The sequence below is a fragment of the Monodelphis domestica genome, chromosome 7, assembly GCF_027887165.1.
Source record: "Monodelphis domestica isolate mMonDom1 chromosome 7, mMonDom1.pri, whole genome shotgun sequence".
NCBI lineage: Eukaryota > Metazoa > Chordata > Mammalia > Didelphimorphia > Didelphidae > Monodelphis > Monodelphis domestica.
In genome coordinates this window covers 12,574,738-12,588,257 of record NC_077233.1, presented here as the reverse complement: position 1 = coordinate 12,588,257, position 13,520 = coordinate 12,574,738, and the positions used below count along the sequence as shown (strand labels likewise).

The 13,520-nt window shown below is 46.3% G+C and overlaps 1 protein-coding gene across 2 annotated transcripts in view; it reads left to right on the top strand.

Moving 5' to 3' along the window:
• Positions 1-13,520, top strand: part of IL17RD (interleukin 17 receptor D) — a 76,697-nt gene that overhangs the window by 41,024 nt on the left and 22,153 nt on the right. For both annotated transcript variants that reach the window (XM_056804204.1, XM_056804203.1), the window contains exons 2-3: positions 6,803-6,860; positions 11,197-11,322. In XM_056804204.1, coding sequence (XP_056660182.1) covers positions 6,803-6,860; positions 11,197-11,322 — 184 coding nt within the window. The remainder of the gene's footprint in view (positions 1-6,802; positions 6,861-11,196; positions 11,323-13,520) is intronic.

Sequence of the window (13,520 nt, the reverse complement as noted above, 5' to 3'; positions counted from 1 at the left end):
GTGCGCAATGAATGTGTGCTGCTGGCTCACCAAGATTGACATTCCTTTCCTGGAAGAATTCTTTGAGATAGCTTAGGTTGAGGGTCAAGACTGACCTTTCCTTCTGCTCTGTCCAACTCCTTGATTCTGATTTGGAATCCTCTCCCCGCCTCCCCCCAGCCGCCGGCCAAAGCAGCCCTCACCTCCTCCCTGATTTAGCCTCTTTCAAAGATTATGATGGCGAGGAATAATAACAGAACCTTTATATAGTAGTTTAAGGTTTCCAAAGGGCTCTACAAATATTGTATCATTTGATGATCAACCATGGGAAGTATTATTCATATCCCCATTTTACAGATGGAGGAACTGAGGCAGGCAGGGTAAAGTGATTTGCCCAGGGTCACCCAGCTAGTAAGAGTCTGAGGCCAGAATTGAAGTCACGTCTTCCTGACTAGATCCTGTGCTCTCTCCATCAGACCATCTAGTTGCCTCTGGAGAAGATGGAAGAGAGAAGGGGCTGCCCGAGATCAGTGGGTTTCTTTTCTGTTGCCATGAACTCTCCATTCCCAGCTGATCAACTGAGTAAAAGAAGGGAGTGGGGGATCTAGATCCCTGAAGGGGACCCTGTGTAAGCAGAAGACTCGGGGTGCAGGAGGTCAGGGAAAAGGGATTTGGAGGGATGTCTGCTGACATCTTGAGCCGGACAGAGTAGGTTCAGGTGGAAGATATAGGACTACCCTCGACTCTGGACTCTGACTATCCTCATGACTAAGGAATATTCTGTTATTTCTGTTGTGTCTCTTAATCATTTTGGCCCCATTCTGCAGAAACACTCATTTATTGGGGACTTACTATGTGCTAAATCCTAAGTATGCAGATGCAAAAAATGAAACAGACCCTCTTCTTAAGTAGCTTAAATGCCCTGCAATGGAAGGAATGTTGGCCTTGGGGTCAGGAAATAAAGGCCAGCATCCTGCCAGTGACTTTAAAGAACTGTGTGACTGTGGGCAAAACTCTTCTCTGGGCCTCAGTTTCCTCCTCTGTAAAAAGGGAATGGGACCTGCCTTAGAAGCTTTTTTGGTGAAACTCAAATCAGATGGTGAGATCCTAGGTCTAGACCTACAAGGGAACTTTGAGGCCATCTAGGCCAACCCCCTCATTTAGCAGATAAGGAAACTGAGGCCCAAGGGAACGAATGTGTGAGTAACTTTGCACATCATAATGAGAGACTGTAAAACTCAGCTATTGTGTCTAGTCTCTCCGAAACTCTAGGACATATAGCTTGAGTTGCTTTTGTAATGCCATAAAAGTACCTAAAACTAAATGAGCATTTAGGAAAGGAGGTTCCTTTGAGTCATGGGAGGGAGTTGGGAAATGGGCTATAAATTATTTGGACCAGACTTGTGATGACTGTGGGCCTGGGAACTCCCTTTGCAAATGAAGATCAGCAGCAATATATTATAAAAATGATTGAATCTCAGTGATGGGTGGGACCTTGGAAGTCATCGGACCAGCCTCCCACCCTGCACAGAAATTCCTTCTCTTCCCCTTTCTCATGGATGATATGTAGCCAGCCTGTTTCAGTATTTTCAGGGATGGGGAGCTCACTACTTTGAAGGCAGCCAGTCCTATTTGTGTGCAAGTCCAAGATGTTATAAATGTCTTTTGTAGGGAGCCAATGTCTCCTTGGGAGGGATGATGGGAGGCAAACAAACAAAAGAAGTTCAGCTTTTGGTGATGTATTCTATTTACCCCGAGTTTTGCTCACCACCCTCTTCTAAATGTCATTTTTTAAACCCTCCTTTCTTTCTTTCCTTAGCATTTTCCACACAAATTTTAGCACATTCTGGACAGGAACCTTCCTGACCCTGTTCTTAAAAGAGAAAAAAATGAATATTGATGCATTTTTACCTTCTCTCAGCTCTCAATGACTGTCTCTTTCCCCAGAGCACCCTCCATGACAACAAAGAGGCCTATTTTACTTAAGCAAAGCAGACCTTCCCATTTTCCCATTGGCCATATGTCTGGTGATAGCACATTCTGCACCCGTGGGCCATCATCTGTCTGCCAAGAGGAGGGAGACGTGCTTTATTACCTGGAGCTGTTCTTACAAGTTCGTGTCACTCTTGAATTTGCTCTTGCTTTTTATAGCCTTCCTCCTGCTTTTAAAAGTAACATCCCTTCCTCACCGTGTGACCCTGGGCAAGTCAGTTAGCCCCATTGCCTGGCCCTTACTGCTTTTCTGCCTTTGAAACCAATACTTGTCTCCATTCTAAGCTAAGACAGAAGGCGAGGTTTCTTTAAAAAATAAAAGTAATATCCACATAAAAGTGGAGCTCTGCAGAGAGCTCCCTGTGTAGCCACATTGGCTCTTGATGTTTTTCCCTTTCTTTCTCATCAGCATCATTTCCTGCCACTACTATTGCCTCTGTTCTCTTCTGTAGATCTCTCTCTCTCTCGTGAATTTGGTGCCCCTGGAGAGTCCCTGGCTAGAGGATCACACTCAGTGTTCTCTCCGGGCCTTTTTCTCTTCCCAGGATCTCAGAATCACCTGAGATACACTCGAGCCTTCTTCTCGGTGCTTGATGGTGGACGAGGGCGTTGATGATCCTGGGCAGGTTCTCTGTCATGTTTCAGACACCCTGATTCCTCCTTAATCCCAGCAGACTTGTGACTCGCCATCTTTGTATCAGAAATCATCTACCCCTACAGTCATGGTCTAGCCACATTACAGGGTCTCAGAACTAGCGTGGGGACACAGATCCATTTCCCTGGGAAAATGCATTCTAAGTTTACTCGCGTGGGGGGATCCGATAGGACCCAGCTTTCCAGTTCACTGTGGCCAGAGCCACACTATTGGAAGAAGGGTGACGCTGGCATATAGAGCCAGCCACCCCTGGGCATCTGACACGGCAGAATTGTACCCTCGAGGACATGCAGCCTGGTGGGGAGCCACTGGACAGGCGATGCCGAGGCCCCAAATTCTGCCAAGTCTGTTCCCTCAAAATCTCAACTCTTTGGCTGTTGGCCCTCAGAACTTCTGCCTGGGAGGCCATTTTTCCATTGGACCCCATCCCCCATGCTGGGCTCCAGGAATGGGAAAAGGAATCTCGTAGCCAGTTTGGATGTGAACCCGTTGAGACTGTCTAGAATTTGAACAAGGCAAGGGCCTGGCCTGCTGCCAGTCATCAGGACCTGGCTGCATTCCAGGGCTTGCCATGGAGAAAACTTTAGTCTTATAAAGAAAGCCATTGGGGTAGAGTTCTAAGACCTGGACATGACCCTTTTCCACTTCTCAAAAGGGGGAGCTGGTAACAACAGCCCCTTCATTGCCTCCTGCCCCAGAGAACGAAATGTCCTTGTCCTAAGTCGTGGCCTTATGTGCTTGATTACCTGTCCCTTTTGTCCCATGCTCCTCCTGGCCTCTGGGACCTGATCTACCACATATCTCCTCCACTGACTCCTTCCCTTCTGTCTATGAACATGATCAGATCTTCTTTTGTCCTAAAAAAAAACCAAAAAACCCTAAATCCTCCTTCCCTTCTCTCCTCTCTCTCTCTCTCTCTCTCTCTCTCTCTCTCTCTCTCTCTCTCTCTCTCTCTCTCTCTCTCTCTCTCTCTCTCTCCCTTCCTCCCTCCCTCCCTCCTCCTTCTCTCTCCCTCCCTCCTTCTCTCTCTCTCTCTCTCTCTCTCTCTCTCTCTCTCTCTCCTTCCTCCCTCCCTCCCTCCTCCTTCTCTCTCCCTCCCTCCTTCTCTCTCCCTCCCTCCCTCTCTCCTTCCCTCCCTCCTCTCTCTCTCCCTCCCTCCTTCTCTCTCTCCTTCTCCTTTCCCCTTCTCTCCCCCCTTCCTTACTCTTTCTTCCTTCCTTCCCTCTTTTTTCCTTTTTCTTCTTATCTCTTGGCTTCTTTCCTCATCTGTAAAATGAGAGGGTTGGATACAGTGCTTCCCAAGGTCCTTCTAGTTCTAGGTCTGTCGTCCCAAGGACTGCCATGTGACTTCAGTTTGGCCCTCAAGGATAGCCCCATCAGAGCAATGGGTAGAAAATAGAGAGAAGCAAATTGATGGAAATCAAAATGCCCAAACAATGAGAGCTTCCCAAGGTAGACTGGGCCACTTTGGGAAGTGTTGGGTTCCCTGTCCCTGGAGGGCTTCGGTCAAAGGCAGGATAACCACTGGTGTGGGGTATGTCAGAAAAGACTATTATTCAGGTACAAGTTGGACCAGGTGAGTGTTAAGGCCCTTTCCACCTTAGACATGGTCCTAGTTGGTAGTCTTTAGGAAATCCCTGAGACAACTCTTAGAACATTCACCTATGCTTCAAGGTAATATAAAATATTGGTGCATGCAACTAAACTGCCCTTCCTGTTACAGGTGTTTTTAAAATATTGGGAATGAATGAACAAACGAATGAATGAATATGGGAAGTGATGGTTAACGAATCAGATTTTGAGCTATAGGGGGATCTTTGAAGCCATTGAGTCCAAGCTCCTTATTTTATGGATGAGGAAATTGAGGCAGAGAAAAATTAGGTGATTTGCATAGGGCCACTGTTCGTTAGCATCTGAGGTGAGATCTGAACCCAGATTTTCCTTACTCTCACATCTAGGGGCCTACACATTCCTCCATGACTCAAGGAAACATCCTAAGGAGATCCTTGGTCCTTGTAGGCCGCCATATTGTCTTCTGAGATCCTGCATGAGATAATTTGTGTCAAGCATTTTGCAAACCTTAAAGCCCTCTAGGCGTCAGCTATGATGATGATGATGTTCGTACTCCACCCACCCACCTACCCCCCTTTTTAGAGCCCCGTGTTTTCTTTCTCTGCAGCTGGGCCATCCAGATGTCCATGTGTGTTGCAGAAATCAGAGTTGAGTATCTGAGCTCCAGGATACAATTTCACTATGAGCTGCTAGCATCAAGATAACTCCAATTTCTTGGCCCAAGATCCTGAGAGTGGGAGTGGGAGTGGGGGTGGGGGCTGGCGATTGGTGGTGTGGAAGCGTATGTTAGAGACATGTGTGTACCCCACCCTCCACCCCATTCAGTTGCATGTTAAACACTTGAGCTGTTACCAATATGGGGGTTTTTTTCAGCCCTCTTCAGTTGAGTGGAAAGGAGCTATACCCTTGGTCTGGTTTTTCCTTGGTTTTCTTTCCTCCATTTCCTGAAGGCCTGTACCACTTGGAGAGGCCTGCAGATGAGTATCCTTAGACGCATTGATACGCATTAGAGGAAGCGGGAATTTTTAGATGCCATTCCTGTGGAAGGGGATTACCAAGAATATGACTTGAGTATGTAGGGGAGAAGAATATTCAGCAGCAGGCTTAAGCCATTCCATTGTGGGGCAGACTCTATAATTAAAGGGGAAATCTGCTGGAGTTGTTGTCCCTATTAAAAGCAGAACTAGAGAACTGGGTACGTTGCCCAGGGGCCTGAGCTCGGGTGCTTTAAACCTTTTATTTTATGATCCATTGCATGTCTCCTCAGCGAGGCAAGGCTGTGGAAGCAATGAAATATTTTCTCATTAAATGCAATGACTTATTCCTTCGCTCAGTCGTTATCCTTTGGAATGAGAAACCTGTATTTTTGGCTTTAGGGAACCTCCTTTCTGTTGTGGCTTTAAGAGGTCTTTACGAACCAGGTTGTCTGGGGGAAAATGTCATAAGAGAGCAGGATGTAAAGTTTGTTCCAGCTGGAACTGCTCCCTACTGCCATTCGCCAAGTGTCTGGGGGAGACTGTTGTTTTAACTGGCAAACCCAGGAGGAGGGGCAGCTAGCTCCCAGACCGCTGGAGTTCTCACCATGTCCTCTAGCAAGCTGTAACGAGCTGGTGGAAAGGGGAAGGACATCAGCTCCCAAAGGGCAGTGTGACGGGATCTCCTTCATGATGTTGATTTGGGATTGAGTGGTCAAGCACAATAGCCAGGATCCTCATTTCCCTTCAAAGCCAAACTGTGTAAGAAGGTATGTCTTCTAAGCCAAGGGTATTACAACTGCAGTCTGCACACTCCCTCCGAAGGGGCTTAAGATGGATTTCAGGGTATCTGTGCCCTTGGATGGGGAAAAACCCGACATCTTCTTTTTCACCAACCTCTAAGAGAAATTTAGCATTTCCTTCCATTGTTTTAAACCATTCTCCTGGGAGGAGCTCCGTGACCCCCACAAAAGGCCAAGAACCCTTAGACGACATCAAGCATTTCCCCGATTGTGAAATCGCCTTATATTCACTTCATACGTGTTTTCAGCTTGCTTAATATATGTGCGTGTTGTTCCTTCTGATAGACTATAAGCTTCCTGGTGGCAGGGATGGCTTCACTTCTGCCTTTATATCTTCCGAGTCACACATAGTGCCTGGCACGTGAAGATATTTAATAAATAATTGTTTGATTGCTGGGCAAGGGTCAGAAGAAACTGGGGTGCTTAGCCTGCTGATGGAGGGAATTAGAGGAGGGAACATATAGAAGTTGGCTTCAAGTATTGATTCGAAGACTGTGTTGTGAGGAAAATGGTAGAGACTTGTTCAGTTGGCCAATGGGATGGAACAAGGAATGTGAAGTGGAGGTTTCAAAGGGGCATATTTGGGCTGGAGTTTGAGCTGTCCATCAGGTGAAGGGGCTGCCTAGTCTTCCAGCAAAGGCTGGTTGCCTACTACCTGGGGATGGTGCATAGGGGAATTCTGGTTGCAACACGAGCTGGGCTGAGATGGTGTCCGACGTCTTTCTTTTTGCTCCCTTAGGGCTGGGGTTCCTTTGCTTCAGCGAGAAATCACACCTCAGAGACCCCTGAGCTCCACTCAATGTCATATTCTCCCTTTCTTTCCATAGGGAGTGGTGCCAGTCAGCAGGAACAGTGGACTGCCTAATGTCACCTTTAAATATGACAGTAAGTAACCAACTTGACTTCTAAAACATGGACTAACGTGAAACCACCAAACTCAACTCTTGACTGGCATTGTGGACACAGAGCTGGGCTTGGAGGCAGGACAATCCCCCCAGGTCACTCACCCTCTGTGTTCCCTTGGAAGCAGCCTACCACACTTCTCTGCTGGGACAATTAAGAGTCAAAATCTGTGATGGTGGAGTGACTTCCCCATGCTGGCAAAATCTTTAGTCCTTCCCAAATTCTGGTAGTGTCAGCTCTCACCGTCCTGCTTGTCCAAGACTCTTCTGAACCTAGTCCAGTTAACACAACCTGGGGCTGGCCCACCCCCTTTCCCTAAATCTTGAGAGGCAGCTTGGTGGGGCAGATGCAGCTCTCTGGTGTATCTGTGGGGACATGAAGGAGGCCAGATACAATGACTGACCTCCTGGGCACCAGGACCTAAGATGATCCAGCAAAGACTCCCACAGGAATCTGTGGCTTTCCAAATTAGCATGTGGTGTGTCTGTTTGCTCCGTGGATATGGTGTTCCACTTGGGAGACCCTGACTTCTAAATTGAAGTCCTCTGTTGTCTTGGGTAGATCAAGGCCATCCCACCAGGTCCTCCCCCCTCACCATCCCTCGCTCCCATCCCCTTCTCTCTATTCCACTGGCACAGTCACCACCCTAACCCAGACCCGTCCCTTTTCATGCTTGCAGTCTCCTCTCTCCAGTCCACTTTCTGGACAGCTGCCAGACATTCTGAAGCACCAGTCTGAGCACAGAACTCCCCTTGCTAAGGGATCTTCAGTGGCTCTCTCTTACCTCCAGGACAAAATACAAACCCCTGAGCTGGGTATTTGAGGTCATAGATAATTAAGCTCTAACATACCTTTCCAGATCTCTTTTCTTCTTCTTCCCCTTTCTTTACTTTAATCAGTTGGTCAATCAATAAACGTTTGGTAGGTGCCTACTATTTGCCAGGCACTGTGCTAAGTTCTGGGTATACAAAAAGTGACAAAAAACCATCCCTGCTCTCCAAGAGCTCATAATCCTTTACTCTGTAGTCCAGTTTTTTGGGGGCCCTAAACTCCATATCATTACACTAGGCTGACATCCTCCTCTCCAACTCCTTAGCCTTCTTCAAGGAAGGAGGTACAATGGAAAGAGTACTTGTTCTGGAATAAAGATCTGGATTCAAATTCTGCCTGTGACTCCTACAAGTCACTAACTTCTCTGAGGTTTAGTTTCCTCCTCCCTAAAATAAAGAGTGTTACAGATGGCAGCTGAGGCCCCTTCCAGCCCTAGATCTGGGCCCCAGGAATCATCTCAGATGCTGTCTTCTACAGGAAGCCTTCCCTGATTCCCCTGGTTGTTAGCACCCTCTCTTTCCCCAAATAGTTATATTTACTTGCCTGTGGCCGAGCCACTTCCCTAACCCTAAATTTATCATTCCCTGAGGGCCGGGATAGTTGTTTTTTTTTAAACCCTTCTGGCTGAGAAGCAATATTGTATATTGGTTCTAAGGCAGAAGAGCAATAAGGGTTAAGTGATTGGGGTTAAGTGACTTGTCAGTGATCATACAGCTAGAAAGTATCTGAGACCAGATTTGAACCCAGAACCTCTTGTCTCTGGGCCTGGCTCTCCTCGGTCCATTGAGCCCCCTGGTGCCCCGTGGGATTGGCTTGTTTTACTCTGCCTTTGTGTCTCCAGCACTTGGCACAATGCAGGCACAAAGAAGATGCATAATAAATACATGTTTGTGGGATGGAATCGCTTTGAACTGAGGTTTTGGGTTAAAAGCCCATTATTTGGGGACCTTCATAAGTAATGTATTCCAGGTAATAATAATAATAATTAGAAGAAGAAGAAGTAGCATTTATATAGCACTGCGGGGTTTATAAAGCACTATACAAATATGATCTCATTTGAACCTCACAAAAGACCTGGGAGGCCAGGGCTGTATCATACTTATTTTACAGATGAGAAAACTGAGGCAGGTTGAGGTTAAGTGACTTTATCTAGGGGTACCCAGCTAGTGAGTGTTTGAGGTCAAATTTGAACTCGGGTCTTCCCAAGTCTAGGCCCAGTGTCCTAATTCCTTGTATGTCTCTGTGCCCCTCTTTCTGGCCATGGACCACATTTACCATCAATGGTTCTATCAGGAGCTTTTTCAGGGAACATTCCTGGCAAAGGGCTAACAGAGGGATGATGAAAGAAAAGAGAAAAGGATGACTGAGCTTTCTAGAGGATTCATCTGAGCTCCAGGGTTCATGACTGCCTTCATAGTTCACAGTCTAGTAGCTTAGATAAATCCTCAGTTTCCCCTTGTAGAATATAAAGCAGATTTCAGATAATAGTTGGGAGGATTTGGGATGATAGGTTTGGGGGGAGATTAAAATGAAACGGAACTGTAGAAATTATAGGAATTAATGACTTTTAGATCAATTCACATGTTTTACAGATTGGGCAACCAAGGCACTGGACACAAAGTCCAGAAAGGAGGAGGAGGAGGAGCCAAATGAAGGAATTCCTTTTTAATGTTCAGTCAATGAAAACTTCAAGAATCTGATTTGACATACAAAATAGGCAGTTAATAATAATGCCATCAGTTGCCCACAAGCCCCAAGAGTATTGCTCTTAAGGAGCAGTTCCTCAAAGATTGAGGAGCTGGCTTTAAATCACGGCTGGGCTTTGCCACTTACCTCCTTTGTGTTCTTGGATAAGGCATGTACCTCTCTGGGCCTCGGTTTCCTTGTAGAGACAGGGAGAGAGAGTCTTCTAATCCTGAAGAATATAAACAGAATATAGAAAATGTGTATCAGATTATTTACCATCTCAGGGAAAGGGGAGGAGGGAGAGGACAGGAAGGAGAGAAAGAATTTGGAACTCAAAAAAAATTATTAATGAGTTAAAAAACTGTTTTTGCATGTAATTGGAGAAAAAGAAAATGTTATTAAGAAAAATTATGAGCAGAGCAAATTTAATCTCCGGCTAGAAGCTTTCTTCTGCCTTCCCTAGTTTTCTACCAGCAGATGATTGAAGTGTCTGATTCGGGTTTTAGCCACAGAGATGAAGAAGGTCTTACTAGCTTCGTGATCCTGGGCAAGCCATTTGATCTCTCTATCCTCCAGTTTCTTCATCTGTAAAATGGGGATAATATCTCCTAACCTCATAAGATTATTGTAAAAATCATTTGAGATAACACACATAAAATAATTTGCAAACCCGTAAGGGATATTTAAATATTAGCTATTATTATTATTATTATTATTAACAGTTTTCCAGAATAATCCCTTTCCCAACAGGTCATGGAGTTGTGCCTCCTTAAGACTCACCAGCCCCCTGGAGGCTTCCCATAGTCACTTACTTGGCTCTGTCCCCAAATTTCTTCCAGAAAGAAAAGACCATGAAAGCCAGCTGTTTTCGTCAGCTCTGTGATATGGAAAACTAGGGGGATCAGTGTGAATAATTACTACTCGAGTAAAGTATTAGTCATAAAAATTTAATACGCCACACCAAGAAATCCAGACTGAGCACGTGAGAACCTCACAGCCCTGGCACTCTTACCAGCTGCCCCTCCCTCCCCCCTCCCCCTTGGGGTGGTAATGTAAATCCCAAGAGGTCAGTAACACTAAAGCCCCCATCTACAATTTCCCCCTCAGTGTTGTACCCATGATGTCATGGTTGGGCATTGGAAACACATGTTTTGAAGCAGGGCAGCATGGGCCACTGTCGGGGATGCCCCTTCCCTAACTGTGGCGTTGTGGGATTTGAGTCAAATGAACCCCGGGGGATTTTTAAAAATGTGAATCGTTGGGGGCAGCTGGGTGACTCAGTGGATGGAGAGCCAGGCCTAGAGATGGGAGGTCCTGGGTTCAAATGTGGTCTCAGACACTTCCCAGCTGTGTGACCCTGGGCAAGTCACTTATCCCCATTGCCTAGCCCTTACAGCTCTTCTGCCTTGGAGCCAATACACAGTATTGATTCTAAAAATGGAAGGGGAGGGTTTAAAAAAAAAGTGAATTGTTCTCGCTAGTGTATGCCCCCACCCCAGTAATGGAAATGGAAAGGATAGCCTTAAGAAACTGAGCCCTGAGAACTAATGACTCGTCTCAGGACTGGAGAAATGATCCTCAAACCCCTTTCTTTCCTCTCTGGAAAGGAGGGGACCACAGTGCTGAATTCCCTTCCACGTAGAGGCACCCGTCGTGCCCGTGGTTCTGCTTCCCTTTTCTATGCTTGTTCTTACAAGGGAGGGCTCTCTTCCATGTGGAGACGGTCCAAATGACGTTTACAGCAAAAGACGCCAATCCAATCCATCCCAGAGTGACTTGTTCCCCTTCGACCCTTTTTCAGACTGTACCTCGTACCCGAATCCAGTAGGGAGGCACGTCATCGCCGACGTGCAGAACATCACCGTCAGCCAGTACGCCTGCTATGACCAAGTGGCCATCACCGTCCTGTGGACCGCCGGCGCCCTGGGTAAGCGGAGGACACACTCCAGTTACAGTTTGCCCACAGGATTTCCCTAGACACGTCTCATCCGGCATCTAGCTGGAAGGAGGAGGAGGCAGGCGAAGCAGCGCCGTGTCCCCTGAGGGCTTCCCTGGGTAGAACGTAGCTTCTCCATCCTTTTGAGAGAGTAGGAAGAATCTGTGAGCATTATTAGGAAGAAGAGTCACTGCTCTTCGTGATGAGGGTGTCTACTGTCAGGGTGATCTGCTGGTTCCCCGTCATTCCCTGAAAATAATCGAGGAAGTTCAGCCGCTATTTTGTCCAGCCCAAACCTTGGGGAAGAATCTTTCCTAATACACCAGACTCAGGTGATCATCCAGCTTTGGCCTAAAGTCACCCAGTGCGAGGAAGCCCTTCAAGACTGCCCATTTCCCTTTTGAACAAGCCAGCCAGCCAGTAGGTATTCTTTATAAAGCACCTACTATGTGCTGAGCTCTGGACTAGCTCTGAATTTCCCTTTTGCCGCTTCACCTTCATGGCTGTGCCCTCTGGGACCGGGCAGAACAAGGCTAATTATTAATCCCTTTTCTTGCCCGTTCCATGCCGGAGGATATTCTCAGTCCTTCCCAACCTCCAGGTTCTCTTTGCTGACTAAACATCCCCAGAGGCTGAACAGAGCCTCCCAAAGCCTGAGCTATAGTGCCCTCTTTTGAAAACTACAACATGGTTCAGATTTAGTCTGGTGTGCCTTGCTTGCCTAGCCCTTACCTCTCTTCTTCCTTGGAACCAATACTTAGTATGAATTCTAGGGCAGAAGCTACAGTTTCTTTGTGTTCTTTAAATAAATAAACCACAATGTAGCTTGTTTTAGATCTTATTCTCTATTTACTTGTACATATATTGTGTCATTCAACAGAATGTAATTGCTTTGAGGGCAATTATTTTCTAGCAAATTTCAGGCAACGTTTCATTTAACTGAGGCCCGTCTCCGCCCTGGTTGCCCTTTTCTAGCTTATTAGTGTCCTTCCCCAAGCACAGGACCCCAAATAGAACCTGGCCCTAAGGATGAGGTCATCCAGTGAACGATGGCCCCGTGCCTCCTTGGTCCTGGATGCTGGGCCTTTCCTATGAAGGCCAAGATGGCGCCAGCCCTTTTGGCTACCGGGGCTCCATGCTGATGCCTGTTGATCTCGCAGGTCACTTGTCCAAATCCTAAGCATTATTTTCATATGGAACCATAAAGACAAGGGAGCAATAAGGAAGTGATCTACTGGTATCAATCCAAGTCATTAAATTGGTTCACATGTTGGATTTCATTGTGAGTTGGCTCATTGCAATTGTGGTCGATAAAACAAGACCTGTGGGTGGTTTGGAAGAAAGAGCTCTTGTTGGATAAGTAGAGGGGAGGAAGGGCCGTGGGTTTTTTGTTGTTGTTGTTGTTTTCCTGAAACATTTTATGAACGTCTATCCATTTCACCAACATTGTTCAGGAAGGGTCAGGGCGGGTGGTTGATGCATATCCAGCACCAGATGGTCTCTTAAGAACAACAAAAGAAAATTACAGGAAGCTTTGGGGGATATTTTACAAGGAGGTTGGCGGAGAACGCCTTGGCGACAGCTTGGCTTGAAAGAAGGCACTTTTGACTATGGAATTGGGCTCGATTTTGTATGAAATGTGCGTTGTTTGGTGTTACCGGTCACCGTGCTTCTCATTATTGACACGTTCCCTGAGCTTATTGCTTAATTAGGCTCCTTCCTTCACAGAATTTCTGAACTGCAAGAGACCTCAGAGGCCTCTTAACCCAACTCACCCGAGGTCAAATCCCCTCTACGGCATTTCCAACAAGTGGAAATTTCGTCATTTCGTAATAAAGTAATTTTGTATCAGCTGGGGTGGAGGGAAAGAACATGAATCATGTAACCATGGAAAAATATTCTAAATTAATTAAGTAAAAGATTTCAATTACAAAAAAAGAAAAAAGGAAACCACCAGTGAGTGGGACTCCCATTCCACTCGGGGATAGTTATTTACCGAAGGCTTTAAAATCTCTCTCTTGATACATTTTGAAAAAGTCATTTTCCTTCTAATAAAAACTGAAATCTTCCTAGCATGTCAAGGTTTATAGGTTGCTTTCCACACAACAGCTCTGTCAGTGTGCAAGCTGTAATTCCAGTTCTACAGAGGAGCAGACTGAGGCTCTGAGAGGAAGAGTAATGAACCATGA